Genomic DNA, 26,843 nt, shown 5'->3' on the forward strand with positions numbered 1-26,843 from the left:
ACTGATATAAGGTGTTACCACCCAAGAAGCTCATGGAGTGCTGAGGCTTGATGGGATGACGGAGAAGGCCTGCCAGGTGGCTGGTACCTGCCCCTCTGCCACACCCTTCAGCAATCGGGGCTTTCGGTAAGGCCCTTCAAGGGGAATGCTCACACACGTGAGGGAGAAGTCCCAGGGAAACCAAAGCACCAAGGAAGGGCAGACTTCTTATGTAAAATAAAGTACAGGCCCTGGGGACAGACAGACAGACATTCCAACCAGCTGTGTCACACCAGTGTGCCAGCTCAATGTTGTAACTGCGGGGTTGCATGTTCAGGAAGCCAGATGGCTGAAAGAATCCTCTCAGGGAATTTTCTGAGGGCAGAGTAGCCAGATGGAGTCCACCGCTGTTGTCCTTACCCTGCAGCATCCAGGGCCAACTTCTGACACAGGAGCACTTGAGGCGCGCGCGCTCTCTCTCAACTCTGCCAGACCTAGCCAGGTTTTAGGAGTGTGTGTCCCGGACATTTTCCCTTGGCCCTATAGGCGGGTGCTACTGAACTGTATAGCTAGGCCTAGGGTGGGCCTTACCGCTCACTCTAGGCCTGCTTTTTCTCCTGGAGAAGGGTGTGAGGAACAACCAGGACCACTTCCAGAACAAACACCCCACCCATACATAGGCAGCCCCAGCCCTGCAGGCTCAGTAGGGCCAGCACCAACCAACGGAGGGGAGGGCTGGATTGTTGGTCCCTGCTCACAGTGCGCACAGCACAAGGTTAGTAAGACATCCTGCTCTCATTCCTTCCATCACTGCTTTTACCTAGACCTTGCTCAGCATGGGCTATAGCTTCAGGAATAACTATAATAGCTACCATTTGTTTCCTATTCTCTTCCAGCCACACTGGAAGCCTTTTCCAGAAGCCTTCCACTGAGCTCGCAAAGCCCCATAAAGGACCCTGCAGACTGAGCTTCCACAGGTAAGGTGTGCTTGGCTACGGGCAGGAGTCAGAGTTTGAGACCTGTTTGCTCATCCTGAGTCCTATGGTCTCTCCAGTTTTTCAGCTTGGTGCCCCTAGAGCTGAAGTTATGGTTGTGAGCACCGTGTGGAATGGAGCCCAGAACTTCTGCAAGAGCAAGTGCTCTTAACTGCTAAGCATCTCTTCGGCACCTCGTTAATTTTTTGTAGTTGTTGTTTTTGTTTATTCATTTACTTTTTGTTTTTACATCCCAACCAAAGTTTTCTCTCCCTCCTTCCTCCCACCCCCATTTAATTTTTTTTAAGATTGATTTATTTATTATGTATAGTGTTTTGCCTGCATGTATGCCTGCCTACCAGATCTCATTGTAGATGGTTGTGAGGCACCATGTGGTTGCTGGGAACTGAATTCAGGACCTCTGCAAGAGCCATCTCTCTGGCTCCCCCACTCAATTTAATTCTTGAGATTTTATATATGCCAGGCTGGTCCAAAATTATCATATAACCTAGGATGACCTTGAACTTCTGCTCTTCCTGTCTTTGCATCAGCCTTTCAACTGTTTTTGGTGGTGCTAGGGCTGGAACTGGGCCTTGCCAATGCTAGGAAAATGTATTACCATTGAGCTCCATCCATCCTTAGTTCAAGACTCACTTTTTTGTTTTTTGAGACAGGGTTTCTCTGTGTAAGTCCTAGTTGTCCTGGAACTAGCGCTTGTAGACCAGGCTGGTCTCGAACTCAGAGATCCACCTGCCTCTACCTCCTGAGTGCTGGGATTAAAGGCATGCATTCTGGCCAAGACTCCTTTCTTTCTTTCTTTCTTTCTTTCTTTCTTTCTTTCTTTCTTTCTTTCTGTTTTTGTTTGTTTGTTTGTTTTTTCAAGACAAGGTTTTTCTGTAGCTTTGGTGTCTGTCCTAGAACTAGCTCTTATAGATCAGGCTGGCTTCGAACTTACAGAGATTCACCGGCCTCTGCCTTCGGAGTGCCGGGAGTGCCGGGATTGAAAGCGTACCCGCCAATTCCCGGCTTACTTTCATTAATTAATTAATTTTGGCTTTTGGAGACAGGGTTTCTCTGTAGCTTTGGAGCCTGTCCTGGAACTAGCTCTTGTAGACCAGGCTGGCTTCGAACTATTAGAGATCCTCCTGCCTCTACCTCCCACATGTTGGAGATAGCTTTCACTTTGTAGCCAAGGCTGCGCTGAACTCACTGTGTAGTGCAGACTGACCGCAGCCTGTGGTGATCCTCCCAAGTGCTGGATTTCAGGCTTCTTTCTTTAATCTTGTTGGTTTTGCAGGAAACGACCAAATTTTGTTTTGGTTCCTCCTCCTGACCCCAGGTAGTCATGAGGACACCAGCTAGGTCTTGGAATTGGGCAAGGCTTGCCATAATATAGGTCATTAGCCTATATTAAGTGTACCTCTGTGCTCCCAGATCCTCAGGATCCTGGGTCTGAGTTCTCCCTGGGAGCAAAATGAAGAAAAATACATTTTGAAGGTGAAGTTTCTTAGGGCCAAGTCTCCCCAGCTGGGTTGTTGGCCTTTTGTCCCTACAATTACACAGTGCCAGGTGTCCCACAAGCACTTGATATTATTTTTTCTTTTCTGGTATCAGGGATTGGACCAGAAACGTGCGCTGTACTACTGAGCTATACCCCCAGCTCCTCAATTAGCATTTTTTCCCTAAATTAAGATTTATACCAGCCAGCCAGTTTAGTCTCAGGACTACAGTTAGCCTGGCTGAGATACCGCGCTGGAACTAGGCTAACGGAACAGAACAGCTGAATGACAGATTCAAGACGCCGGGAGGGGGCGCTTTGCAGCCCTTCGCCTCCGCCTTGTGTCGTTCCGCTAGTGGAAGGATCCAGAGAGTCGGCCCTTAACAGCCCCCTCCTGGAAGCTTTAGGTCCCAGAGCTGGCCTTCTCCGGGTCCATCTGCCAGCTAATGTTTAACCGGCAGCACTGCGACATTATCCACACATGAGAAATGAGGTTGGGGAAGCACCCTTATCCTTGCCGTCTGCTCCTAGTGAACCGTCCTTCTTAAATCCCTTTCATGAACAGAAAGATCATAAGCACTTAGTATGCGTCTTCGTTCACAAATGTGACGAGCACCCATCGTGACTACATAATCGGTTAGGAGTACTGACTACGTGTCCATTTGTTTACCACGTTAGGAGCACCAATTACGTTTCTACCTGCGCACCAGATCAGGAGCATGTGCCAAGAGCAGTGCCTGGTGATGAGGATGCCCTGTGATCAAGACCCACGTCTTGATGTTGGCTCTGGTGCAGACCGCGGCATCAAATGCCCGAGTGAAAACAGAATTCCAAACCGGAGTCAGTACTTCACCTACTGGGGATGCTGATCTGAAGTGCCTTTTTGTTTCCTGTGCTCAAGTCCTGCTTCGGATCAAGAGGGCTGTCTTTTTGAACCCAGATTTGTCACCAGACAGAAGACAGGTAAGAAGATACTAGGAATCGCCCAAAGAAAACACTAAAGAACGCAAGCCCGAGCTTCCCAGGAAAAGGTGGAAAACAGCTTAGTTGCCGTGTGAAGCGTCATCCACTGACTTGCATCCACTTCTCAGTGACCAAATCATTGAACTTACTGATCCCAAATGCGGTGACCCCTGCGGCGCTCAGGCTGGGGGACACAGTTGTCCCGGCTGTTGTCACCAAGATACCGGAATCCTGCATTGGTTGCAGCCAGGCCTTGCGCTGCGCTTATTTCATCATGAGGGGAACTGAGGTTGAAGACAAGGCAAAGCTGGAAGTGTGGAGCGTGGCCTCGAACCTGTCATAATCAGAAAGAGCCTCTGCCCGAGCTTTCCTGGAACTGGGCTGGGCGGGGAAATCAGGGCAGTCTGAGAGAGGCATTCCTAGCGCCTTCCCGGCTGCCCAGGGCTCCGGGGCCCTGGCCAAGGTGACCCCACTGGAGGAGGCGAGGGTCCCCGCCCCTCTGCCGCAGCCGCCTCCTCCATCTTCCCGGTCCTTGGGGCTTTTCCTCCAGGCCGGCGCGCCCGCCCCTCTCCCAGGCTTCCCCAGGGGCGGGATATCTCTTCTCCCCCGCCCCCCCAGTCTCCCCCACCTCCCAGGCCACCTCCCGGCCGTGTCCTAGCGCTGCCCTCGGGCCGGGGGCGGGACCTCGGCGGGCGGGGGGGGGTCGAGGAGGACGCGAGCCTCGGCCGCGGCGGGGCTCCCTCCCTCCCTCCTTCCCGGTGTCCGCTCCCGCTGCTGTCCGCCCTTCCTCCCCGCCCCCGGCCCAGCCGGCCGCCCCCTCCCCCAGACGCGCACGCTCCGCCTGGCAGCTGGCGCCCCGGGCCTGGGGCCGCGGTGGCGAGAGGGGTTTGCAGGGAGGGCGGGAGCGAGTGAGCCGCGAGGGAGGGAGGCCGCCCCCCGCGCCCCTCCTCCTCGCCCTCCTCCACGGCCGACAGTCCCTCCTCCCGCCCCCTCCCTCCTCCTCTCTCCTCCCTCCCTCGCAAAGACATCCCCGCACGGCCCGGCCGCCGCGGCCACCTTCCCTGCCCCGAGCTGCAGATGTGGCGGAGCGGCCGGGCGCCGGGCGGCCGCGCCAGGGGAGCCCGCGCCCCGTGAGCCTCGCGCCCGGGCCCCCGCCCGCCCCGGCCCTCCCCCTCGCCTGCCCCCCGTTGTCCCCCGACCGCCGGAACCCGCAGCCGGAGCCCGTCAGCCCGGCCGCAGAGGTAGGAAGCCCCCGGGCGTCGCGCCGGGAGGACGCGGACCCAGCTGGGGTCTTGCCTACCACGCGGGGCCGCGGGGCCTGAGGGTCGCCTCCCCTCGCGCGTCCACGCCTCGCCCCGGGCCATTGTGAGCCCTCGCTGAGGCCCCTGCGCTCGCTGGTTTGCGCGCTCCCTCCCTCGTTCGCTCCCTGGCTGGATCCTTCGATCTCCGTCTTTTCTCCTCCCTTCCCTCCTTCTGTCTGGAGGCCGAGCCGAACTGCGGCCCGGCCCGGGGCGGGCACAAACTTCAGTGGGGAAGTTGGGCGGTCTCGGTGGGGGTGCGCTGTGAGGTGAGAGGGGGCACCCGGAGCCTGGGCATGAAGTTGTAAAGGGCATCAGGCAGCCGCCTTTGCTCACTGGTGCGCCCAGGTTGTTTGGAAGGTGCCCTCCCTGTCTGGGGAAAGTCTTCTTGCTGCCCTTAGCAAGCCCTGGGAAAGGCAGGGAGTGGGGCGTCCCTTGTTTCAGCACTGGGAGCTGGAGAACTGTCTAGCGTCTGGTCCACTCCTGCAAGGTGGATAGTAGCAGGTGAGGGACCTGGCAGGATGGGGAGGGTGAGTGATTGTATCTTAAGGGTGGGACTGGAGGAGGGGGCTAGGCAGGTGCATTCCCCTCCAACCAGGAAGATTCCTGTGCCTCCCCGCAGGCCCCCTGGGATGGGCCTGGAGTCCGGGCTGGCACCTGGACGCCTTGGCACAGTGCCCTGCCCAGTAGGGTACTCAGGCCACAGCAGGGTAGCATGCTGCCTGTCTGCCTATCCTGGAGGGCCCGCCCAGCCCAGCCAGAGGGTGGCCGGGAAGCACTGGTTGCAGGGAGTTGCCCAGCCCTGCCCTGGGGCCTGGGAAGCTGGAAGGGATGCTGGGAGGAGCCCTGGGCCCCCAGCCATCACAGCCCAAGATCTTGGCTCTACAGGGAATACTTGACACCAAGGGGGCAGCCAGGACAGCCAGTGGCCCTACCAGTGCCTGAGCTCCCATGGGTCTTCGTCTGGGCCAGGGTTAAGCCCTCAGCCTTGGTCCTCTGTGGCAGGTACCCTGCACAGCAGCCTCCCAGCTGCCCTGGCACCCTGGAGGGAAGGTGGGGCTGAACCAGAGCCTAGGGAGACAATTGATATCTTTGCTAGCTTTCTGAAGCCCCTAGGCTCGGGGAGTTTGACCACTTCAGCGTGCCCAACTCTCCCCAGGCTCCACTCTGGTGGCACAGTACCACAGCTGTGTCAGCCCAGCCCACACATCCCTCTCTAGTGACCTCAGAGCCCTCCCTCTCGCCTGCCTCCTTTTTTCTTCCCCGTGGGCTCAGGCTGGGCCTCACAGCTGGCCCTGGCCTGTAATGGGGGAGTGGTTGCACCTGGGGGGGGTCTCCTAAGACACCCCTTGCTGAGCCCAGTCTAGCCCATTTCATAGCCTATTCCCAGCTCAGTACGACCCTGTGTGCTGCCGCCAGTCAGGCAGGAGGCAGTGCCAGGCTTTGGTTTTGTGGATGGGGACCCCTTGGAAGCAGCCCTGTTTTTTTAGCTTTTCCCCCTCCCCCTTCTTTCCGGAGCTACCATTAGTGCTGACCCCCTGACCCCCTATGCCTGCCTGCCCTTCCCTGTCTGTGATCCCTGACCTTTGGTGTTAAATCCCTCCAGCTGGGGCTCTCCGTCCCCAGAGTGACCCTAGCCCCAGGCCCCCTGGGGCAACTCTCCCGCTCTTGGCTCTCTCTATGCAGGGACACCTGCCAACCCTCCCTCATAGATGGGGGGATGGGAAGCCAGACAATGAGTCACCCCACTTCCAGGCACTACTACTTTTGGGGTCAGTGGCTTTGGGGGGACTTGCTGGAGCCAGGACACAATCTGTGTGAAGGGTGAATGGGAAAAAGCTCCTGGCCAAAACACCCTGTTTTTGTGTCTTGGGTTCGAATCTTGACACAACCACTACCTTTTGGGTGCTCTTTAGCCCGGCTCTTCCTCTTTCCAGGCCTCAGTTTCCTCATCTGTAAAACCAAGGGTCAGGCAAGGTGAGCTTTCTGAGTCCTAACAGTAGGTTCGTCTGTCAGTGGGGGCAGGGAGGAAGGCTACGTCCAACAAAAGCTAACTCTCAATTATCCGTGGGTGGAGCCAGTATGAATAACTGGATGCCACAGACATCCCAAAACCTCATTTTAAACAATCGTGTAAACCTCGTCCCCACAAAGCTTTTGTTTCTAAAAAGCTCAGCTGCAAAAGGGTAGCCATAGCCATTTCTTCTGCGCCCTCTTTCCTTAGTGGGAATACCAGTGAGGGGCTAGAGGGCAAACTGAACACCAGGGCCCCTCCTTAGGGCCTGGAGAGAAGCTGGAGCTCACCTCTGCATCTCAGGCTCCCCTCCAAGGCTAGTCCAGCCTTGGCCCTGTGGAGTGGGAGGGTCCGCTGGCCACCTAAATTGTTCCAGGGTCTGTGCTGGCTCTGGTGTGGAGTGAAGAGTGTTTTTCCTCACGACATTTTCCCATGCACATTTCCGTCTCCCCAGCTGGATTCTCCTGGAATCTGAATTTCCCACTTAGGGGAGAGGGCGGTGCCAGTGCTGGGCAGGGTTTGGGGTTATCCCAGGATGAGGGAGGAGGGTAACAGCTGTGACTGGGGGACCAGATGTTGAGGCTGGGGCCTGCAGTTCTGCTTTTTGGGAGGCATTGGGGCTCTTTAGGAAAGAAGGAAGGCTGAGGGGGGGTGCGCTATGCTCCTGGCTGGATCCCCCATCTTCCTGTGCCTCTCTGTAGGTTCCTGCATCCCAGGGGAAAATGAGGTGGGCTCTTTACCTAAGTGAGAAAAATGGATCTCAAAGGACAGACCATCAATCAGGGCAGAGTGAGGGGCTAAACCTTTCCTAGGGCTGCCCCTAAATTCCTTCTCTGTTCACTTATGGTTGTTATTTGGAAACCATCCTTACAAGATGCTGAGTGGGGAGGGCCCTTTCCCCTTTCAAGGATGATAGGGACCCTGTGGCTGATGTGGGTAGGTGCTAAGTGTGAGGGACCCTCTCTTACCTGATACAAGGGTCTCTGGGGCAGAGCATTGGGGTTTCCACCCTCTGCTTAGAAGCCCCCTCCTTCAGGAGTTGTGCAGCATCCCCATACTGAATTAGAATCCATGCATGCATATGGGGACTCACCTCTCAGAGGACACCAGAACAGGTGACTGTCCCCGTTCCGGATGTGTGGACGGCAGCCTCAGCCGACTTGTGGGACACATCTACTGACCCAGTGTGTTTTTGAGGTGGCTTCTCTGAGCCCTATCGTAGTGAATTTTACTACAAATGTGGCCAGGTTGGGGACTGGGCGTTTTTAACAAGCACCTCCCCAGATCGAGCCATTGCTCGGATCTCAGGAACAAGACAGAGTTTGCAGGGAAAATCCTGACTGTCTGCCCCACATCTCCCACCTTACCAGAGCCATCCTTCCTACTCTGGCTAATAAAACATGGCAGACGTCCCCAGGTGGGTCAGGTTGAGGGGTGGGGTGCTGATCCCTCCTGAATATCTCTTGGAAAAATCCAACCAGCATACATGGCTTCCACTGGCCAGCTTGACAGAGACTGCATCCCACCTGCAATTGCCAAGTCTGTGACAGGCCCATTAATCCCAGTTTGGTAAGTGAGGGAACTGAGGCTCAGGATGGAAAAGGACCAGCAGGCATCTGCATCTATGGGAAAGGGCATGTCAGCCAGTTTCCTAGACTGGATGTAGCTGGGGCCTTGTCCTCAGGCAGCTGGGACATCTTTCCCCTAGAGATGCCTCCCATCTCTCCATGGGAGATGAGTGACGGAGAGGAGAGGGTAGGCCTGGCTCTTCTCCCCATTTGTGCCCTGCTTGGGGGCGGAGGGGGAGCTCACAGGTCTTCCTAAAAAGGCTTCTAGAAACTTCCTTTATAGCCGGTTGGCCCCCTGGGAGTTCAGAGGTTCAACCTGAGTGACCCTTCTGGCACTGCAGCTGAGACACCTTCCTTTAGGCATCTCCAGCCTGGGCAGGCACAGTCCTTGACTGTGGCTGTTCACTGCCCATCCCCCCAGATAGGAGGGGGAGGCCCTAGTTAGCTGGTGGCTGGACTGGGAGGGGCATGAGGGTGGGAAAGAGTCTGCTTCAGGAGCAGGGGCTTCCCATCTGCTCCAGATGCCCCTGGTGGGGGATGGGCAAAGGGGCTGAGAATCTTCCAGTGCCAGGACTGTTGTGGTGAGGGAGCAGCCCCTCAAGTCCTTTGTCTTGGATGCGGGAGAGGCCAGGTAGTACCCAGCACAGGGAGGGGTCCATGTGTGCCTTTACAGATGGCTAGGAGAGGGGACTCCCATCTAATAGCCCTTGGTGTCTTACTACAGTCATGGCCAGGAGTGGGTGGGAGCCCAGCAGAGGCTCGTGGAGGCTGCTGAGCCTTCTGAATCAGCCTGGGCTGGGAGCCTGTGGGAGAGCAGTCCCTGCCATCAGACAGGATCTCTATGGTTTCACCACGCTCCCCTTGATCCCAGCAATAAAAAGGGGAGAAACTGAGGCTCTGAGAGCTTTGGTTACTTGTCCTGTGGTATCTTGGTGTGGGGGGAGGATAGAAGTCATCCCTTTATGCCTAACTTACCCACTCACTCTACAGAAGCCAGGGAAACCTTCAGACCCATCCTCACCCACAAGAAAATGCCCCAGAAGGGGCCTGCCAGACCCAACCTGATCCAGCGTCTGGGGGGCCCAGGGTCTGTGGAACCGAGCAGGGTAAGGTGTCCTGGCATCTGAGACTGACCGTGACCCATGAAATGCCACTTCAAGCTGGAAACTGCCCAGTTCCATCCCTACTTCCCAGGTCTGCGCCCAGGGTCCTCTGCGTCTGACTGGCATATCCCAGCCTGCCTGAGCCACACTATTCTTCATTCAGAGCCCACACTGCCATTTACAGTGCCTCAGCCCCAACTGTGGTGCCCCTCCTCCTCCTCCTCTCGCCCTTCCTGTTCGTCCCCCTCTCCCTTCTGAGTGGTGGGGACCATCTCCACAGACCTTAGATCAGGTTGGGTCTGGCAGGCCCCTCCTGATAGCTGTTTCCTTGTGAGTGAGGATGGATTTGAAGGCTTCCCTGGCTTCTGGATTTGCTTTGTAGAGCTGAGTGGGTAAGTTAGATGAGGAAGGGTAGAGGGTAGAGACTAGCGATTGTACAGTGCGGCTACTGGTGTGGCCTAGGGTAGGTAGGAGTCCCGGGAATGAAGCTGAGGAGTTGGGTCCTTTTGGTCATCACAGCTGACCAGTAATGGCAATATCGTCTCTCCCCTCTCCAGCCCTTTTTCAAGTCTGTACCTGACCCCAGTGTGTGCCCCGATATGAGGAAGAGACCCCTTGCCCTTGGAAGACACTTCCATTTGTAGGACTTAAGATACCCTGAAACCTACCACCTCCCCTGATAATAGACACACAACTGAATTCACTCACTCAGCAAACATCCACCCAAGACCAAGTGCTTGGAGAAGGAAATTCAGGTGCAGTAGAGCCGTGTAAGGAAACAGACCTGGATATTCTATTCTATTTAGTTAGTTTTTCGAGACAGGGTTTCTCTGTGGCTTTGGAGCCTCCGCCCTGGAACTAGCTCTTGTAGACCAGGCTGGACTTGAACTCACAGAGATCCACCTGACTCTGCCTCTCAAGTGCTGGGATTAAAGGTGTGCGCCACCACTGCCCGGCTCAGACCTGGATATTCCAGAGTGTCCCATCTCCCAGGTGTCCAGGCTAACCTCATTCTTTCACAGTGGGGAAACTAAGACCTAGGGTCTTGCCTTATATCAAATTAAGAGATAACTGGCTTTCCCACCCTATATCTCAAGGACTTCACATCTCTGCTCAGTTCGTTATGGGAAGAGGATTGGGCCCTGGGTCAGCAGGAGCAGAGCAAGGGTCAGCTGGAATGATCTTCTGTTGGTGTATGTGTGTCTTCATGTTTGTGGGTACATACGTGTGTTGTGTGTGCAGAGACCAGAAGCTAATCTTGGGTGTCATTCCTCAGAAGCTGTCCATCTTGTTTTTTTGTGTTTTTTTTTTTGTTGTTGTTGTTTTTTCGAGACAGGGTTTCTCTGTAGCTTTGGAGCCTGTCCTGGAACTCCCTTTGTAGACCAGGCTGGCCTCGAACTCACAGAGATCCGCCTGTCTCTGCCTCCCAAGTGCTGGGATTAAAGGCGTGCGCCACCGCCCGGCTCCATCTTGTTTTTTGAGATAGGTCTCTGATAGCCCTGGGAGTCACCTGCTAAGCTCGGCTGGGTCCCAGAGATCTGCCTGTCTGCTTCCCCAATATTGGTATTGTAAGCACGGGCCATTATGCCTGGCCTTTGTCACATGGGTTCTGAGGTCTGAACTCGGGTGTGTATGCTTACATGGCAAGCATTTTATCAACTGAGCCATCTCTCCAGTCCTGGCCATCCCTTTTTCTTCCTCAGTGGGCTCGGAGCTGCCTAGGAGCCGCAGTCCCTGCCCACTTCAGGCCTTTCTTCTTGAGGGAGGCTCCTTATGCTGGAGAATGCCCGAAGCCGAAGGTCAGTGGCAGAACACAGGACCTGCAAGGTCAGGCACACTCGGCATGCTTGAGGGTTGGCAACATTGTGTGTGGTATTAGTGATGCATTAGCTAGACTTGGACCCAGGGCTGGTATGGCAGGCCTCTTAGCATTGTTGGGTTTGGTGAATCACCGGCCTTCAGCAGCAGGTGAACCTTGTTCAGGTAGCTCTAAGAGACTGAGGCTGGAGAGGCTATGCAACAGAAGACATGCCGAGAAGGGGGTCAAGGAACTTAGAGCTGCAGGGGAGTGTGGGTAGCTGTCCACTTGATACGCAGTCCTCAGGCTTTTAGGGAGTTAAAGGTTCTAAGGAAAGGCTAAGGATAGGTGGCTCTGAGCTGAAGGGGAAGTGGCACTCTTCTTTTGTGTAGAACACTTCGTGGCTCATCTTCCTGTCCAGTCCCTCTGCTGCCTTTTCTTACAATGAGTCACAGGCAGACTTAACTGTCTCTTGTCACTGTAAGCTTTGGGGGACGACACTCCTTTGGTGCTGTGGGGCAGCCTTGGGCTCAGGAAGACCAATTTGAATCCTAGCCTCACCATGGTTTGCAAGCTGTCACCTTGACAGTTTACTTTAACTTAAAGATGGGGAGAATAGCACCTCATTCAAGGGTGGCAGGACAAACCAGGATGCTACACAGGAGGCCCTTTGTCCCCAGACTTTCTTCTCTTTTTACAGTCCTAGCATTAAACCCAGGGTCTCCTGTGGGCAGGCGCTCTACCCTGAGCCACTTTTACTTTTTAGAGCAAATATAGACATAAGAAAAAGTGGGGAAAAAAAAGAAAAAGTGAGCCGGCTGGTGGTAGAGCACACCTTTAATCCCAGCACTCAGGAGGCAGAGAAAGGTAGGTCTTAGTGAGTTCGAGGCCAGCCTGGTCTACAAAGCAAGTTTCAGGACAGGCTCCAAAACTACACAGAGAAATCCTGTCTCGAGAAACCGGGGGCGGGGGGTGGTGGTGAGAAAGAACTCCTGAGAGTAGGAGGGCTCCAAGGGAGGAATATCCCTTTTTTTAATTTTTTTTTTTAATGGTTTCTTGACAGTGTTTCTCTGCTGGGATTAAAGGTGTATGCAACTACCACCTGACTTTTTCCTTTTTTTTTCTTTTTTTTTTACTTTTTAAGACAGAATTGTACTGTGTTGCCCACACTGGCCTTGGTCTCATTCTGTAGTTCAGAATTTGTAATCCTCCTTCCTCAGCCTCCCAAGCATAGGCAGGCAACACCAGGTCCAGCTCCCAGGTTTGTGTCGTTTCCCGTCCCCCCCCCAACCCGGCCCCCCCGCCCCACGGAGCTGTGTGCCCCTGACATTGTTTCACTGCCTGTGTATCCGAGCGACCTTCAGGCCTTGTTCCATCTGATTTATCCTGGACCCCAGCAGAGAGCCTGGTGTTGGAATGCATAAATGAGTGGGGAGGGAAGGACCAAAGTCCAGAGCCCGCCTTCACCCTCCTGCTCTTGAGTTGGCAGGTGTGCTTGTTCACAGTGGCCTGTGTCTGCCCAGGGTAGTGGGAGAGGTGGGCCACAGGTATGGGCTGCCTGATGTGTTCGTGGGCATTGCTGGGCTTGGCTTGGGAAGTTGTTTCCTTGCCTTTGTGGATCAGTCACCCATACCTATCTGGTCTCATAAGCAGTGGCACCTGCCACTGAAGCCAAGGACTGGCCTCTATGTACTGCTGTGCACACATATGTCTGTATGTCTGCTTGTCCACCTACTGCTCATCTAAGAAATACTGGCCAGTACCCTAATGAGTGCACACACACACTGTCCCCGCCCCCATCCTAGAACAGCAGTGTAGCAGTTTCGTGGGTGTTTGTTTGTTTTGTGGGACAGGGTGTCACTATGTTGCCCATGCTGACAGAGACCTTTCGATCTTCCTGCCTCCACTTCCTCAATGCTGGCATTGTCGGCCTTTGCCACCACACCTGGTCTGTGCAGTGCTGGGGATAGAACCCCGGGGCTTTGTGCATTCTAGGCAAGCACTCTACCAAAAGAATTCCATCTCCAGTCCCACAAGGGCAGTTCTGCCTATTCTTGGCCTTGCTAACTTGCTGGGTGTGTACCCTTGTCTGACTCCCTGCTGCCCACCCCTCCCAGGGATTTCGGTGGCCTTGCCCAGCCCTGTGTCCTTCCCTTCCAGCCTGGCAGGCGGTGTGGGGGCTGCTTGGCTGGCTTGCCTCTGGCTGAGGCCCAGGTGCAGGCTTGCTCATGGCCCCATACCCCCCCACCAAAAGCTGGGCAGACAGGAAAATACCAGACATAGTTGTGCAAAGGTGGCTGCAGGCGGGCAGGCAGCAGGAGGTGGGGGCCGGAGAAGGGAGCCCAGAGCCACCAGAACATTTGGAGGCTCCTTGGCTGGACAGACTTTGCTGTCAGAGGGCCACATGCTTGCATGAGTGGATGTGGAAGTGGAGGCTGTTGCCGCAGGACAAGGAAGCACCCCCCCCCCAGAGGCTGAAGGGTGCAGGGGGAGCAAACCTGTCTGCCTTTTGTTTCAGCTCTGGGTGACCTTGGAAGATTCACAGTGTGGGTCACCCCCAGCCTGGGGGAGAAGTGAGAATCTCCAGGGCTCCTAGTTACTAGCATCTTCCATGTGCCAGGCACTGGGCCAAGGCTTGTCCCATAGAATGCCCTGTATATCTGGGATCGTTATTGTGGTGCTTGAGTTCCCAATGAGGAAACTGTCCTGTGGAGGCTTAGAGGGTGACTGGGACCTGTCTGAGGCCACACAGCCAGAGGAGGCTACAACCAGATAGTGGGATGCTGGCTTTGCTCTGTGAATGTGCCATAGCCAAGTTCTCTGCAAACTGTGTGCTCGGACGCTGCTCAGACAGTCCCCAGAATCTGCTAGCAGAGAAGCGTTCGGATCTGGATTGGTTGTCTGGGGACATCTGAGTTTCTGAGGTGGTATTTGTGGGCTAGGTACCCTTCTTGGGACTCGGGGCTACACCTAACCATGGGTTTCCAAGGAAGGCAAACCCCAAACCCTTCCAGAAAGTGCAGTGGCTCTGGGCTCTTCCCTAGGCCTGGGGAGGCCTCTGATCACTGCATCCTCCTTGCAGGGCTACTTAGTGCTCAGTCAGGCTCCACAGGGAGGGCTTCCCCTGGTGCCCCCCCAAACTTTGTGGTCACTCTACAGGACAGTAGAGGTCCAAGGCTCTCCAAGGGGTACAGGCCAGCCAAAGTTCTGGTCTGGAATGAGATTTTAATGTTTGTGGGTACATAGGGAGGGCCAGTCCTCCTGGGGGCTGTCCTTATAGTCTTGAGACTTAAGCAGTGGTATTACTTAGGACGGGTTTAATAAGTACCTCTTGTGTGTCTAACTGTTCTGTGCATTGAACATTACATCCCACCTTAGGAAAGAGGAGGAGGGGGTCAGGGGACATGGCAGGAAGCAGTGGAACAGGGTTGGGACTCCATGTGGTCTGACCAATGTTTGGAACCCTGCCTGCTGCCTGGTTGGGAAGGGGGCCCTGAAAGGTCCTGTCCCTGCCATTGCCTTCCAGCCTCCCTCACTGGGCGGCCAAGGAGGGTGGAGCTCTTGGCCAGAGTAGGGAGCACAGCCGGTTCCCAGGAATGTGGGGTTACGGGCAGTTTGCTTTGGCAGCATTGCTGCCTCGGCTCTCCCAGCCTTCTGGTGGCCCCCCGACCCTGTCATCTCTTCCAGTGCCCCACCCACTGCCTGCCCGCTGCCTTTCCTGATTCTGCACCTAGCTCCAGAAGCTCTCTGGATTGGGAGGTGGTGACCAACCTAAGCAAGTCCAAGGACACAGGAGGGGTGATAAACCCTGTGACCCAGGGCAGGGCATCTGTAAAGTAGCATGAACTGTCACCTGCTGTAACAGATGCTGGCATGTTAGACCATCAGCCAGTGGCTGGGGCAATCACTGTGATAGGCACCATGGCTTTGGTCTTGGCCTTGCAACCCATGATTACCACCGGGGGCAGGTACATCCCCCAGTCTTCAGATTCCTCGTCTGTAAGAGTGGAATGCTAAAGTAAGGGTCCAAGTTACCAGACTCGGAGACATACACCAGGGCCTATGTGTATGTGTGTGCTAGTCCAGACTGACCTGGAACTTACTGTGAAGCTAGCCTTGATTTACTGACTAACTGCCTCCGTCTCACAAGTGCTAGTATTATAGGCATGTGCCACCATGACTGACTGCATCTTGGGCCCATGGCAAGTTGTAGGCTGGGTTTGCTATAACTCATCAAATGAGCAATTTCAAGACTACCCCTGGTGAAATGGTGTTCTTCATTAGTCACAGCGCTGTGAGGTAGGTGGACAAGGATACAGACCCCACCTTGCTGAGCTCCTAGTCCTTTAATGTTTGCCAGGGACTAAAGAACTATCTAGCATAGGTAGCCCTCCCTCTTTATTCCTCCAGTCTCAAGGCCAACCAAATGCCCTCTCTCGGGCAGAGAAGAAAGGACGTCATCCTGAGCAGGAGTCCAGTCTCCTTCTATTAGCTTGGTGACTTTGAAGCTCCGTTTCCCCAAGAGGAAGGGATGGTGGCAGATAGGTCTATAGGGGGCCGGATGCCCTGCAGGAGTTGCAGCTGGGGGCAGTCTGCGCAGGGTCAGCAGCGGGCACACAATAGCAGTCATTGTCTTGGTATGGCTGGCGGGGGTGGGGTGGGATGGGGGCACCAGCCCACCCTCAGGGTCCCCCCACCCCCCGGGGGTTGTGGGAGGGCTGTCCCCACCCCTGCCGCCCTGGTGGTCCCTGCTCAGCCAGCCCCTCTCGCCCTTCCTCCCTCACTGCCGCTTCCTTCAGCTCCCTCTGTTCTAATTAGTTCCTTTTGCAGCTGGAGGATCCTCAAGGGGCCTGGGTCATGCGACCACCTCTTTGAGGGCTCCCTTGGCGGACCCATGCAGGTGGGCGTGTCACAGGGCGTACCCAGCCTACCCTGAGTGAGCGCTGTGAGGTGCAGCCTTTCTTTGCTCAGCGATTGCAGCTGCACAGTCAGAACAGGGTGTGAGGCACTCAGCCATCCCAACCAGTAGGGAAACTGAGGCCCTGGTGGTTTTCCCAGCAAGGTTGGGATAGTGACGGGCTAGTGTGCTTCCTGTCCCTTGACACTGCATCGGTGAACTGGAAGATAGGTGGGGCCCCTACCCCTGCGAACCACTAGCTTCCTGAGACCCACTGATCTCCAGAACTCTAAGGGCAAGCAGCTGGGTCGTGGCTGGGGAGGCAGCTTCACCTTTTCTGGGTCACCCCCTCCCTGCACCGTCCTTTTTCTAAGCATTTAAGTCTGGCTCTGGAGGGGCTGAACCGCAGAGGCTGTTTAGAAGAGTGGGGGAACTGCTCCTCACTTGCGCCTTCACCTAGCTCAGTAACAAAGAGCAAAGCTGAGCTCAGACTGGCTGATGCTGGTTGGGAATGGGAACAGGGAGAGGTTGGCCAAGGTCAGAGGCCGACTACTCCCTGGGGGGCTATGGGTAGGAAAACTTGTGAGACTCCTTTCCCAGGAGGGGCTGCGGCGCCTGGGCTGGGTTCTGGCTTCCAAAATGACCCCCTAACTCCCTTGGCAGAACTCAGGGACAGGAAGTGAAGGGGTGTCCCTGGAGACTGGGTCAGCTAATGGGGGGGCAGTAATTGGCGTCCCCTTTCCTGCAATGAGTGCTCCACCCAGGGAGGGCTCCTGCTGGGGCCTTCTCCAGTCCTAGGTGAACACTGCACTGTTCCGTGGGGTCCCCAGAACCTGGTGACACACCAGTGGCTCCTCCTAGGCTCCCTCTGGCGGGAGGACAACATGGGACAGGAGCAGGTGCCAAAGGGTACTGCTCGGTTAGCACTCTGACTACGAGTCAGCACTTGGGTTTTCTAGCTCAGGCGCCATGCCAGTGATCTTCTTTTTTCCACGGTGGGTGTTGGGGGCAGGGAGGCCTGTGGCCTTGGGCCAGAAGAGGGACCAGGCCACCAGCCCTTCCTGGCTCCTGAATTCTTAATCAGCATAAATATTTACTTCCTTCCTCCCCTTCCAGGCTCCCAGCATAGAGCAGCTTCAGGGAGGTTGGACTGGGCCTGTGTCTAAAAATAAACAGGTAGAGAGACAGACAGACAGACATAATGGGTTGCAGGTCAAGCAGAGGGCAGCCTTTGCCTAGACAGGAATGGACAAGCAGGCCCAGGACCACCCATCACTGTCACCTACCCATCTACCTAAGAGGGTCACCATGGTGTCAGTGAGGACAAGTGCATCTGACAACTTCAGTGGGGACAAGTGTGGACCCAAATCTCAGTCAGGGGGGGCTTCCTGTGCTCCAGTAAAGCAGCCTTGTGTGCCCAGCTCCCATGGAGCCACAGTAGTGGGAGCTGGGGCTATGTCCTCACAAGCAGTATCTCAGGCCAAGGAAGGGAATGCCCTGAAGGGTGGAGCTTGTGGGAGGCGATGGGAAGCATGTGCAGGGCTGGGATGCAAGTGAGGACCAGGTGAAGCTGCCTTAGAGTCTTGGCCTGGAGAAGAGATGGCTGGGATACAGTGGCTGTCCGCTGCCTTGCTCACCCTGTAAGGGCACTTTTCTGGTTGCACATGGCTCCCACAAGCCCCCAAGGATACGCTCAATAAACTGCTCCAAGTCTTTCCCAGGCAGTGGCTTTCCAGCCATGGCCACTTTTTTATTAAATACAGTGGTAGAATCCCATAGCGTGGTTGTTTAGTAAAAATATTCTCAAGGTCGGGCGATGGTGGCGCAGGCCTTTAATCCCAGCACTCGGGAGGTAGAGGCAGGCGGATCTCTGTGAGTTCGAGACCAGCCTGGTCTACAGAGCTAGTTCCAGGACAGGCTCCAAAGCCACAGAGAAACCCTGTCTCGAAAAACAAAACAAAAAAATATTCTCAAGGTGTGACAATCTGAAAGTGAACAAAGGCAGGGGAAACAAGGAGGGGGTTTCTCATGGGCAGAGAGACTGCTGCTGGAAAAATTAAGTGAGTTTGGTGTGGAAGAACTGGCCATGTTCTTAGGTCAGTGGAGCCTGTGAATCCACCCATGGATATGAAGATTACAACAGCCAGGAATTGTACAAACTGGAGGAATACCACAGTATGGAGTTACACTATCTACTGTCCTTTGCTGGTCCTGACAGACTCTGCATAGCTGGCGTGGCCACAGTCCTCAGCCGCCCCCTGGTGGCTTGTGAAGGCCTAACCTCTGTCTTACCTGGAAGGTTCAGTCCTTGTCTTGGCCCACTCCCATGGCCAAGCTTTGCACAGCCTGCCTGGGACAGGCCCTCAGCCTGCTTCCCTTAGAGGTGACATAGTTCCCTGCCCTCAGCAGGCACTTCTGGCATAACGAGTGCTTCATTGGCTACTGAGGAATGCTACCTACATCTTGGAGGATGTTTGTTGCTCCCCAGCCTGCTTTTAGGTTTCTGAATTCAGACTGGCAGGCTTCCCAAATGTAGCTTCCCATTCTATCAGCAGTGACAGTTGGGACTTAGCCAGTTAGTTCCTGGGAGATGTAGCTTCAAATCTAGCTGTTCTGCCAGCTTGTGAGTTCTGTCACTGGGGCCAGTATTCTCACTGTTAAATGGAGACCACAGACTTGGCCTATCCCAAAGGTCTATGGGGAGTGGCAGTGGAATCTTGCACTGTTTAGATGCTGACTCTCCATGATATGCGTGAGTCAGGCCATTCAGGATGTTGTCTCTACTCCTCTGCTGCTTCGAGTTTTACGGTATAGCTAAGGAGAAACCTAAGGTTACGGTGTCACTGCACAGCTTGTGTCCTTCCTCAGGTTCCTGCCTGAAGACCAGCTGGGTACCCTCTCTGACCCTCCACATCACCATGCACTCCTTGGACGAGCCGCTTGACCTAAAGCTGAGCATCACCAAGCTCCGGGCGGCGAGAGAGAAGCGGGAAAGGACACTGGGTGTGGTCCGGCATCATGCTTTGCATAGGGAGTTGGGCCTGGTGGACGATAGCCCCACGCCTGGCTCCCCAGGCTCCCCCCCACCAGGTACTGTGTCTCCATGCTTGTCCATTCATCCTATAAGTGGGTGAGACCTGCCCACTTTACTCAGTGGGCATGTAAAACTAGCTCCAACCAGGGCCTGTGGAAGGATCTGGAAAAGAGGCAGAGAGGGGCAAAGCAGCAGTAGTGGGCCCAAGATTGTCCCTAGACTCTGAGACTGTATGTCTGGTTGAACTAGGTGCTGACTGGGGACAGAGCCAGGCAGATGTGTCTTACAGATGCTTTGTGCCCCACCTACCATGTGGTACTCACCTCGTCTGTTGTACCTTCACCTGGAGTTGAGAACCAGTTTAACCACATGCTTGAGATAGAGGAGTCAGTGTACCCCAATTTTCCCATTTTACAGAAAGGAACACTAAGGCAAAACATGACTGGGAGTGAGGTAGTCTTATGGTCTGGTTCCGATTATACTACTTATTCCATGTGTCAGATAAGTCTCATCCTTAAGATGGTACTTGAAATTTTAAATTTTCTCTCTTTTTGTTGTTGAGATGGTCTCGTGTATTCCAGGATGGCAATGAACTCATTAGGTAGCCCAGGATGGCCTTGAATTCTTGATCCTTCTGCCCCAGCCTCCTGAGTGTTGTGATTACAGGTATGAACCACCGTGCCAGCCACATTTGCTGTTTCTGGCAGCTAGCTCTCCTGGTGAAGGTCAGACAAGATGACAATAACTGTCCAGTCTGTTCCATGGATATCTGGGTTCCCAGAGTAGTCAAAGATGGTGGTAGGGATCCCAAAGTAGTGGGACTTGGTCCAACAGGACTCTAGCCAGCTTCCCTGAAACATGATCTTCTTCAGGCTTCCTGGTGAACCCCAAGTTCCCTGAGAAGGTAGATGGACGCTTTTCCACAGCCCCCCTGGTGGACCTCAGCTTATCACCACCGTCTGGACTGGACTCCCCAAATGGCAGCAGCTCCCTGTCCCCTGAGCGCCAGGGCAATGGCGACCTGCCGCCATTGCCTACTGCTGTGGTAAGGAGGTGGGAAGTTCTAGAGAGACAGAGGCTCCCTGGGGCTCCTTGGCAAGTGCCACCAAATGGGTGGTTTGAAATGAGAAAGGATTCTCCCAGTTCTAGAAACTCCCGAGTAAAGATGGTGATAAGACCATGCTCCTAGAAGGCCCCAGGGACAGGCTCCTTCCTTGCTCTTAGGTTCTGGAAGTCCTAATGCTAGGCATTCACCCCCAGCTGGTAACGACATCTGTCGTGACCACATCTTCAGCTGGCCCCGTGTGTCTGTCTGTCCAGGCCTTCCTCTTTGTTAAAAAGATATAAGGTGTTGGATTTAGGGTCACCTTACTGTAGTAGGACATCACCTTAACTAATCACTCCCAAAAAGACTATTTTCTTTCTTTCTTTTTTTCTTCGAGACAGGGTTTCTCTGTAACCTTAGAGCCTGTCCTGGAACTAGCTCTTGTAGACCAGGCTGGCCTCGAACTCACAGAAATCCACTCGCCTCTGCCTCCCGAGTGCTGGGATTAAAGGCGTGCGCCACCACTGCCTGGCTGAAAAGACTATTTTCAAACAAGGTTATCTACACACACAGGTGCCTTGGATTAGCACTCAGGGTGTCTTTTTAGGTTGTTATCATCTTTCTTTCTTTCTTTTTTTCTCTTTCTTTCTCAACAAGGTTTCTCTGTCCTAGCTATCCTGGAACTAGCTCTTGTAGACCAGGCTGGTCTTTTTTTTTTTTTTAAATTCTTTTTTTTTTTTAAATATTTATTTATTTATTATGCATACAATATTCTGTCTATGTGTATGTCTGCAGGCCAGAAGAGGGCACCAGACCCCATTACAGATGGTTGTGAGCCACCATGTGGTTGCTGGAATTGAACTCAGGACCTTTGGAAGAGCAGGCAATGATCTTAACCTCTGAGCCATCTCTCCAGCCCTTAAATTCTTATATTTATTTATTATGTATACAATGTTCTGTGTGTATGTCTGCAGGCCAGAAGAGGGCACCAGACCTCATTACAGATGGTTGTGAGCTACCATGTGGTTGCTGGGAATTGAACTCAGGACCTTTGGAAGAACAGGCAATGCTCTTAACCACTGAGCCATCTCTCCAGCCCCAGGCTGGTCTTGAACTCACAGAGATCTGCCTCCTGAATGCTAGGATTAAAGGCATGCGCCACCACCACCCCGCTTGTTTTTGTTTTTATTTTATTTTTGAGACAGGGTCTCTACATAGCCCTGGCTGTCTTGTAACTCACTATGTAGACCAGGCTGTTCTTAAACTCACAAAGATCTGCCAGCCTCTGCCTCCCGAGTACTGGAATTAAAGGCGTCTTACAACTGGCTGCAGTGATATAAATTAACATTGTCCACAGGAGGGTAAAGTGATGAGTCTGGCCTGGAGACAGTGGCAGCACACACTTTTAATCCCAGCACTCAGGAGGCAGAGGCAGGTGGATCTCTGGGTGACAGCCAGGACTATACAGAGAAACCATCTTGAAAAACAAAACAAAAAAAGTGTGGGGGTGGGTCTGGGCCTGCCAGTGGGGTACACTAACAGGCTCTTATCTTTACTCCTTAGGATTTCCAACCACTTCGCTATTTGGATGGTGTCCCCAGTTCTTTCCAGTTCTTCTTGCCCCTGGGCTCTGGGGGAGCTCTGCACCTACCTGCTTCCTCCTTCCTCACGCCCCCCAAGGACAAGTGCCTCTCACCAGAGCTGCCCCTGGCAAAGCAGCTGGTGTGTCGATGGGCCAAGGTGAGTTGGGAGCTGGGAAGAGTGGTGAGGGCTGGGCCGGTACCCTACTTGGGATCAGAACCCTGCCTGCCTGGCCCTACAGTGTAACCAGCTCTTTGAGCTCCTCCAAGACCTGGTTGACCATGTCAATGACCACCATGTCAAGCCGGAACAGGATGCTCGGTACTGCTGCCATTGGGAGGGCTGTGCCCGCCACGGCCGTGGCTTCAATGCCAGGTGAGGGAGCCGGGTAAGGGCAGGAAGGGAGGGGCTGGGTGCCCATTGAGCTGAGTGTGCCTCTGGGCCCTCCCTGGAGCAGGTACAAGATGCTCATCCACATCCGGACTCATACCAATGAGAAGCCACACCGATGCCCCACCTGCAACAAGAGCTTCTCCCGCCTGGAGAACCTGAAGATCCACAACCGCTCCCACACAGGTAAGTTCCTCATGGAGGAGCTAGGGGATGCCAGGGAAAGACCAGAAAAAGGGACAAATTGCGTTGTTCATGTCCTGCTCCCCTTGTTTGAGACAGGGTCTCATGTAACCCAGGCTGGGTCTAATTGTGTACCAAGGGTGGCTATGGACTCCTAATCTTCCTGCATTCATCTCCCAAATGCTGGGGTTATGGTGTGGCTTTCCTGTTTCCTTGAAGGCCATTTGCTGGGGAAACCCTTACATGGATATGATCTTCTAACACCACCTTAGGACTGGCAGACTGGGTCTGCCTCTCTTCATTGTACCCTGAGCCCCATAGACCCACACACCTTATTTTAAGTTACTCAATTAGTACACTGAAAAGAGCAAGCTGGGCATGATAGCACAAGCCTTTAATCTCAGTGTTTAGGAGTCAGAGTTCAAGGACTACCTGGTCTATGGAGCAAGTTCCAGGCCAACAAGAATTATATAATGAAACCATGTCTCAAAAAACAAAAACAAAATAAACCAAAAGGAAATAGGTGAAATTAAATTAATTGTAATTATGTATCCTATGAAACCCAATATATAAAAACATGTCAGCAAACCTAGGCATGGTGATGAATGTCTGTATTATATTCCCAAATAATGAGGAGGTTGAAGGGGGGAGTTGAGTTTTTTGTTTGTTTGGTTTTGGTTTTTCGATATAGGGTTTCTCTGTGTAATCCTGGCTATCCTAGAACTCATTTCCTCGAGTTCTGGGATCAAAGGCATGCCCCATTGCCGGGCAAGCTCAGGAGTTCAAGGCCATCTTAGCCAACGCAATAAGATCCCATTTCAAAAAATTAAAATGACCAAAACGAAACGGCAGAACACTGAAATCCTTCCTTTCATGCAGAGTCTCGAGATCTCGTGTGTCTTAGCCTCACAGCACATCTTCTGAGCCCAGCTCATTTCAAAGGCTGAGTGGCTACAGGTGGCTCCTGTCCTGGTTAGCATAGTGACTTGGTGATTCAAGCCAGATAAGGTGGTGCATGCCTTTAATCCCAGCACTTAGGAGGTAGACAGATCTCTGAGTTCAGCCTGGTCTGCAAAGCTTGTTCTAGAACAGCCAAGGCTACACAGAGAAACCCTTGTCTCCAAAAACAAGACCAAACAACAACAGAATTGTGAGCTGTTCTGTGCAAGGCCACACGAAAGGCCCAGGCAGCATTGTTAGTGCTCAGCAAGGGCACACCCTCCACGGTCGAGTTCTGCCCAACAACCACAGCATCTATAGCAAAGGGATCTGAAGGGTGTACAGCAATCCTGGCTGCTGTCCTTAGCTGGGTCAGCCTCATGCCAGGTGCAACGACTGTCTCCCAAATCAGAATCAGAATGCTTCAGGGGCTCTGGGCCTGGGAGAGGCAAGGGGATAGGTGGCAAGATCTGGCAGAGTTGAGACCCCTCAATGCAGCCCACCCCTACAGGTGAGAAGCCCTACGTCTGCCCCTACGAGGGCTGCAACAAACGTTACTCCAACTCGAGTGACCGATTCAAGCACACCCGTACCCACTACGTAGACAAGCCCTACTACTGCAAGATGCCTGGCTGCCACAAGCGCTACACGGACCCCAGCTCACTGCGCAAGCACATCAAAGCCCATGGCCACTTTGTGTCTCAGGAGCAGCAGGAGCTCCTACAGCTGCGCCCACCCCCGAAACCACCACTGCCCACTTCCGACAGTGGCTCCTATGTCAGTGGAGCTCAGATCATCATCCCCAACCCTGCTGCCCTTTTTGGAGGCCCCAGTCTACCTGGCCTGCCCTTACCCCTGGCCCCTGGTCCCCTTGACCTCAGTGCTCTGGCCTGTGGCAATGGTGGGGGTGGGGGTGGGGGCATGGGCCCTGGGCTGCCAGGCTCTGTTCTGCCCCTCAATCTGGCCAAGAACCCGCTGTTGCCCTCACCCTTTGGGGCTGGTGGACTAGGCCTACCTGTGGTCTCTCTCCTGGGTGGTTCTGCTGGTAGCAAGGCTGAGGGGGAAAAAGGTCGTGGGTCACTGCCTGCCAGGGTCCTGGGCTTAGAGGACCATAAGCCTCCCCTGGAAAGGACGGAGCGCAGCCGCTCCCGGCCAAGCCCTGATGGACTCCCCTTGCTACCGGGAACTGTACTGGACCTGTCCACAGGCAACTCAGCAGCCAGCAGTCCAGAGGCACTAACTCCTGGCTGGGTGGTCATCCCTCCAGGGTCTGTGCTGCTCAAACCAGCTGTGGTAAACTGAACCTGGGCTACTCATCTACCAGCTGTGACAGCCCAGCTACCTACTGTGGGCTCATCCCCTGACGAACAGAAACTATTCTGCGAAATAGCAATAATATCCTACTGTTTCAGGGGCCCGAGTGTCTGCTTCCTGGGAAGCTGCAGCCCCAGACAAACTGGGTAGCAAGGATGGTGCTAGCTAGGTCTTTGGTGGCTCCAGAGTGCGGACTTGGCTTGGACCTGTTGTCCAAGGAGGCCATGCTCTTGGATGCTAAGGCCTCACTTGCCTCCATTCCCTAGCACATCATTTGGGGGAGGCCTTCCTCTGCCTGTCCTCCAAGGACCCCTAGTCCTGCCTCTTGCTTTGGTACATTCCTCTCTGTGAGCAGTCTGGGCAGGTTGTTATTCATCCCTGCCTTACCTACTTGTCAACTGAGAAGCCCTCAGTGATCATAAACCCATGCTTGGGAATTCCTTAGACTCCTTTCCCTCTGGCACACCCCCTGGAGGGAGAGCAAGACAGACACAGGCTAAGCTACAGGAAAAAGCTGCCTTTTCCTACCTACTGCTATGACAAGGTGTTTCCCTGCTTACTTAGCAGAGAAGCCTGCTGCCAGTGCCCCCTTCTGCCTGCGTCAGTCAGCACTGCCAAAGGGTTGGCAACACTTTCTATAGAAGAGGTAGCTGAGCACTCTCCTTTCCCTCGGGAGTGTACAGGCAGGTTCAAAGGATCATGGCACTGGTCCAGTCCAGCTTGGGTTGGCCTGGCAGGGTTATCCTGCAGAAGCCTGGCTATCCTGCAGTGTCTACACTAGTGGATACCAGGCTTGGGAACCAGCTATAGGTTTGGGGGTTACGAAGTCATGGAATGCAGGAAGAACTGATTCATCAGACTGGAGCTTTCTAGAAACCATGAACTGAAGCCCATGGGTGTGAGGGAGGCTAGGTAGCCAAGAACAGCTCTTGGAGGACCAACTGCCTGCTAGGGAAAAGCTGGCTTGAGAGTGGACTGGACATGTGACAAGGTTGTTTTCTTTGACTTTCCAGTTGAGTCCTTTTCTTGGTGGTGCCTCTTTTGCCCACAAGCTCTACCCAAGCCAGCTCCCCCAGGGCTTGTACTATTCAGAATAAGGTCTAGCACTGATGTAGGGCTAGAAAGCCAAGGACATTAGAGGACTGTAGTCTACAGCTCCAGAATGTGCCAGCTTGGGCTTCTTGCTGCCCCCCGTATTATGATGCAGAGTGGCTAAGTTCCTCTCCCCATCTGTACAACAGAAGAGTTGCTGGGATGGTAGGGTCCTCAGTAGCTCTGTGGTTCCTCTGAGCAGCTTGCCTCTTTTTTCCCAGACTGCCCTTCTGTTTTAGAAGGGTCACCCTGACCTGACCTGCCCAACTGCTGGGCTTAGGACCCCAGCCTTGATAGGGCTCGGCTGTGCTGGCTCTACCCCTTGAAGGGGCTGTGAGCAAGTTAAGGAGCTGGTCTCCTGTCTTCGGGTCTACCCATGATCCAAGCAGCCTCTTGGCTCCGTTAGGGCCCTAGGCCTTACTTAGGTCCCTGGCTGAGAACTGGGTTTGAGACTCAAGCCTGAGAGCAGAGGAACAGGGCACTGGAAGGTGACATTAGCTCAGCATGTGATTCTGTGATAGACCAGGCTTGGAAGGCCGGTGTACTTGTCAGTCTGTTGTTGCACATTCCAGGACATCAGTATTTTAACAGGTTCTAAGTGCCTTTCTATTGTAGCTTATGTTTTTCCTCCTTTTGGCTCCATTGCTGTTAGCATAGAGTTAAAAAAAAAATAAGCTAATGACTATAACAATTTATTTCCTCCATGTGAGAGGAAGTTTATAAAGAAACAATAAAAGTGAGTTGCAAAGATGGTTTCTGCATCTTAGATGTGCCAAGAGCTGGGTCACTTGCTCTGTGCCTGGTCGTGGGCACCCCCTAAAGACCTGGCCTGGAGCTTTCCCCTCAACCTGCTACTCTAAGGAAGAGATCAGAAGGCCCACCCACTTGGGACTGCAAAGGGAAGACCTGGAAGGGTAGGTAGTAAGGAACAATAAGATACAGATTATCCTCAACTACAAGGCCCAGGCCTTGGTCCAAGCAAGAGGCTGGCCAAAGCCGCTTCCTGCTACACATGAACATTCTGACCAAGTCACTGAAAGCAGTATGCAACTCCAGCTGGAGTTCTGAGGCTAGGGGTTCTTTATCTTGAGGGAAGGCATGGGCAGACCCTTGGTCTCCTCAGGACTGTGTGGTAGAACACACAGGAGGGAACAAAGCCTCTGACAGATCCTG

General features: G+C 53.9%; 1 protein-coding gene across 2 annotated transcripts; it reads left to right on the plus strand.

The window, feature by feature from the left end:
* The first annotated feature begins 4,219 nt into the window (after positions 1–4,219).
* On the plus strand, positions 4,220–26,423 carry Glis2 (GLIS family zinc finger 2). 2 transcript variants are annotated; one of them, XM_075941888.1, is made up of 7 exons: positions 4,220–4,655; positions 18,961–19,182; positions 19,999–20,171; positions 21,735–21,911; positions 21,994–22,127; positions 22,207–22,328; positions 23,776–26,423. In XM_075941888.1, the coding sequence occupies exons 2-7, from the start codon at positions 19,011–19,013 to the stop codon at positions 24,564–24,566; spliced, it is 1,569 nt and encodes a 522-aa protein (XP_075798003.1). In that variant the 5' UTR covers positions 4,220–4,655; positions 18,961–19,010; the 3' UTR covers positions 24,567–26,423. The 2 variants fall into 2 exon arrangements, with proteins under 2 accessions (XP_075798003.1, XP_075798004.1); XM_075941889.1 differs by having other exon boundaries at positions 4,223–4,655; positions 22,210–22,328.
* Positions 26,424–26,843: the final 420 nt, after the last annotated feature.

Source organism: Microtus pennsylvanicus, chromosome 11 (assembly GCF_037038515.1).
Source record: "Microtus pennsylvanicus isolate mMicPen1 chromosome 11, mMicPen1.hap1, whole genome shotgun sequence".
Taxonomy (NCBI): Eukaryota; Metazoa; Chordata; class Mammalia; order Rodentia; family Cricetidae; genus Microtus; species Microtus pennsylvanicus.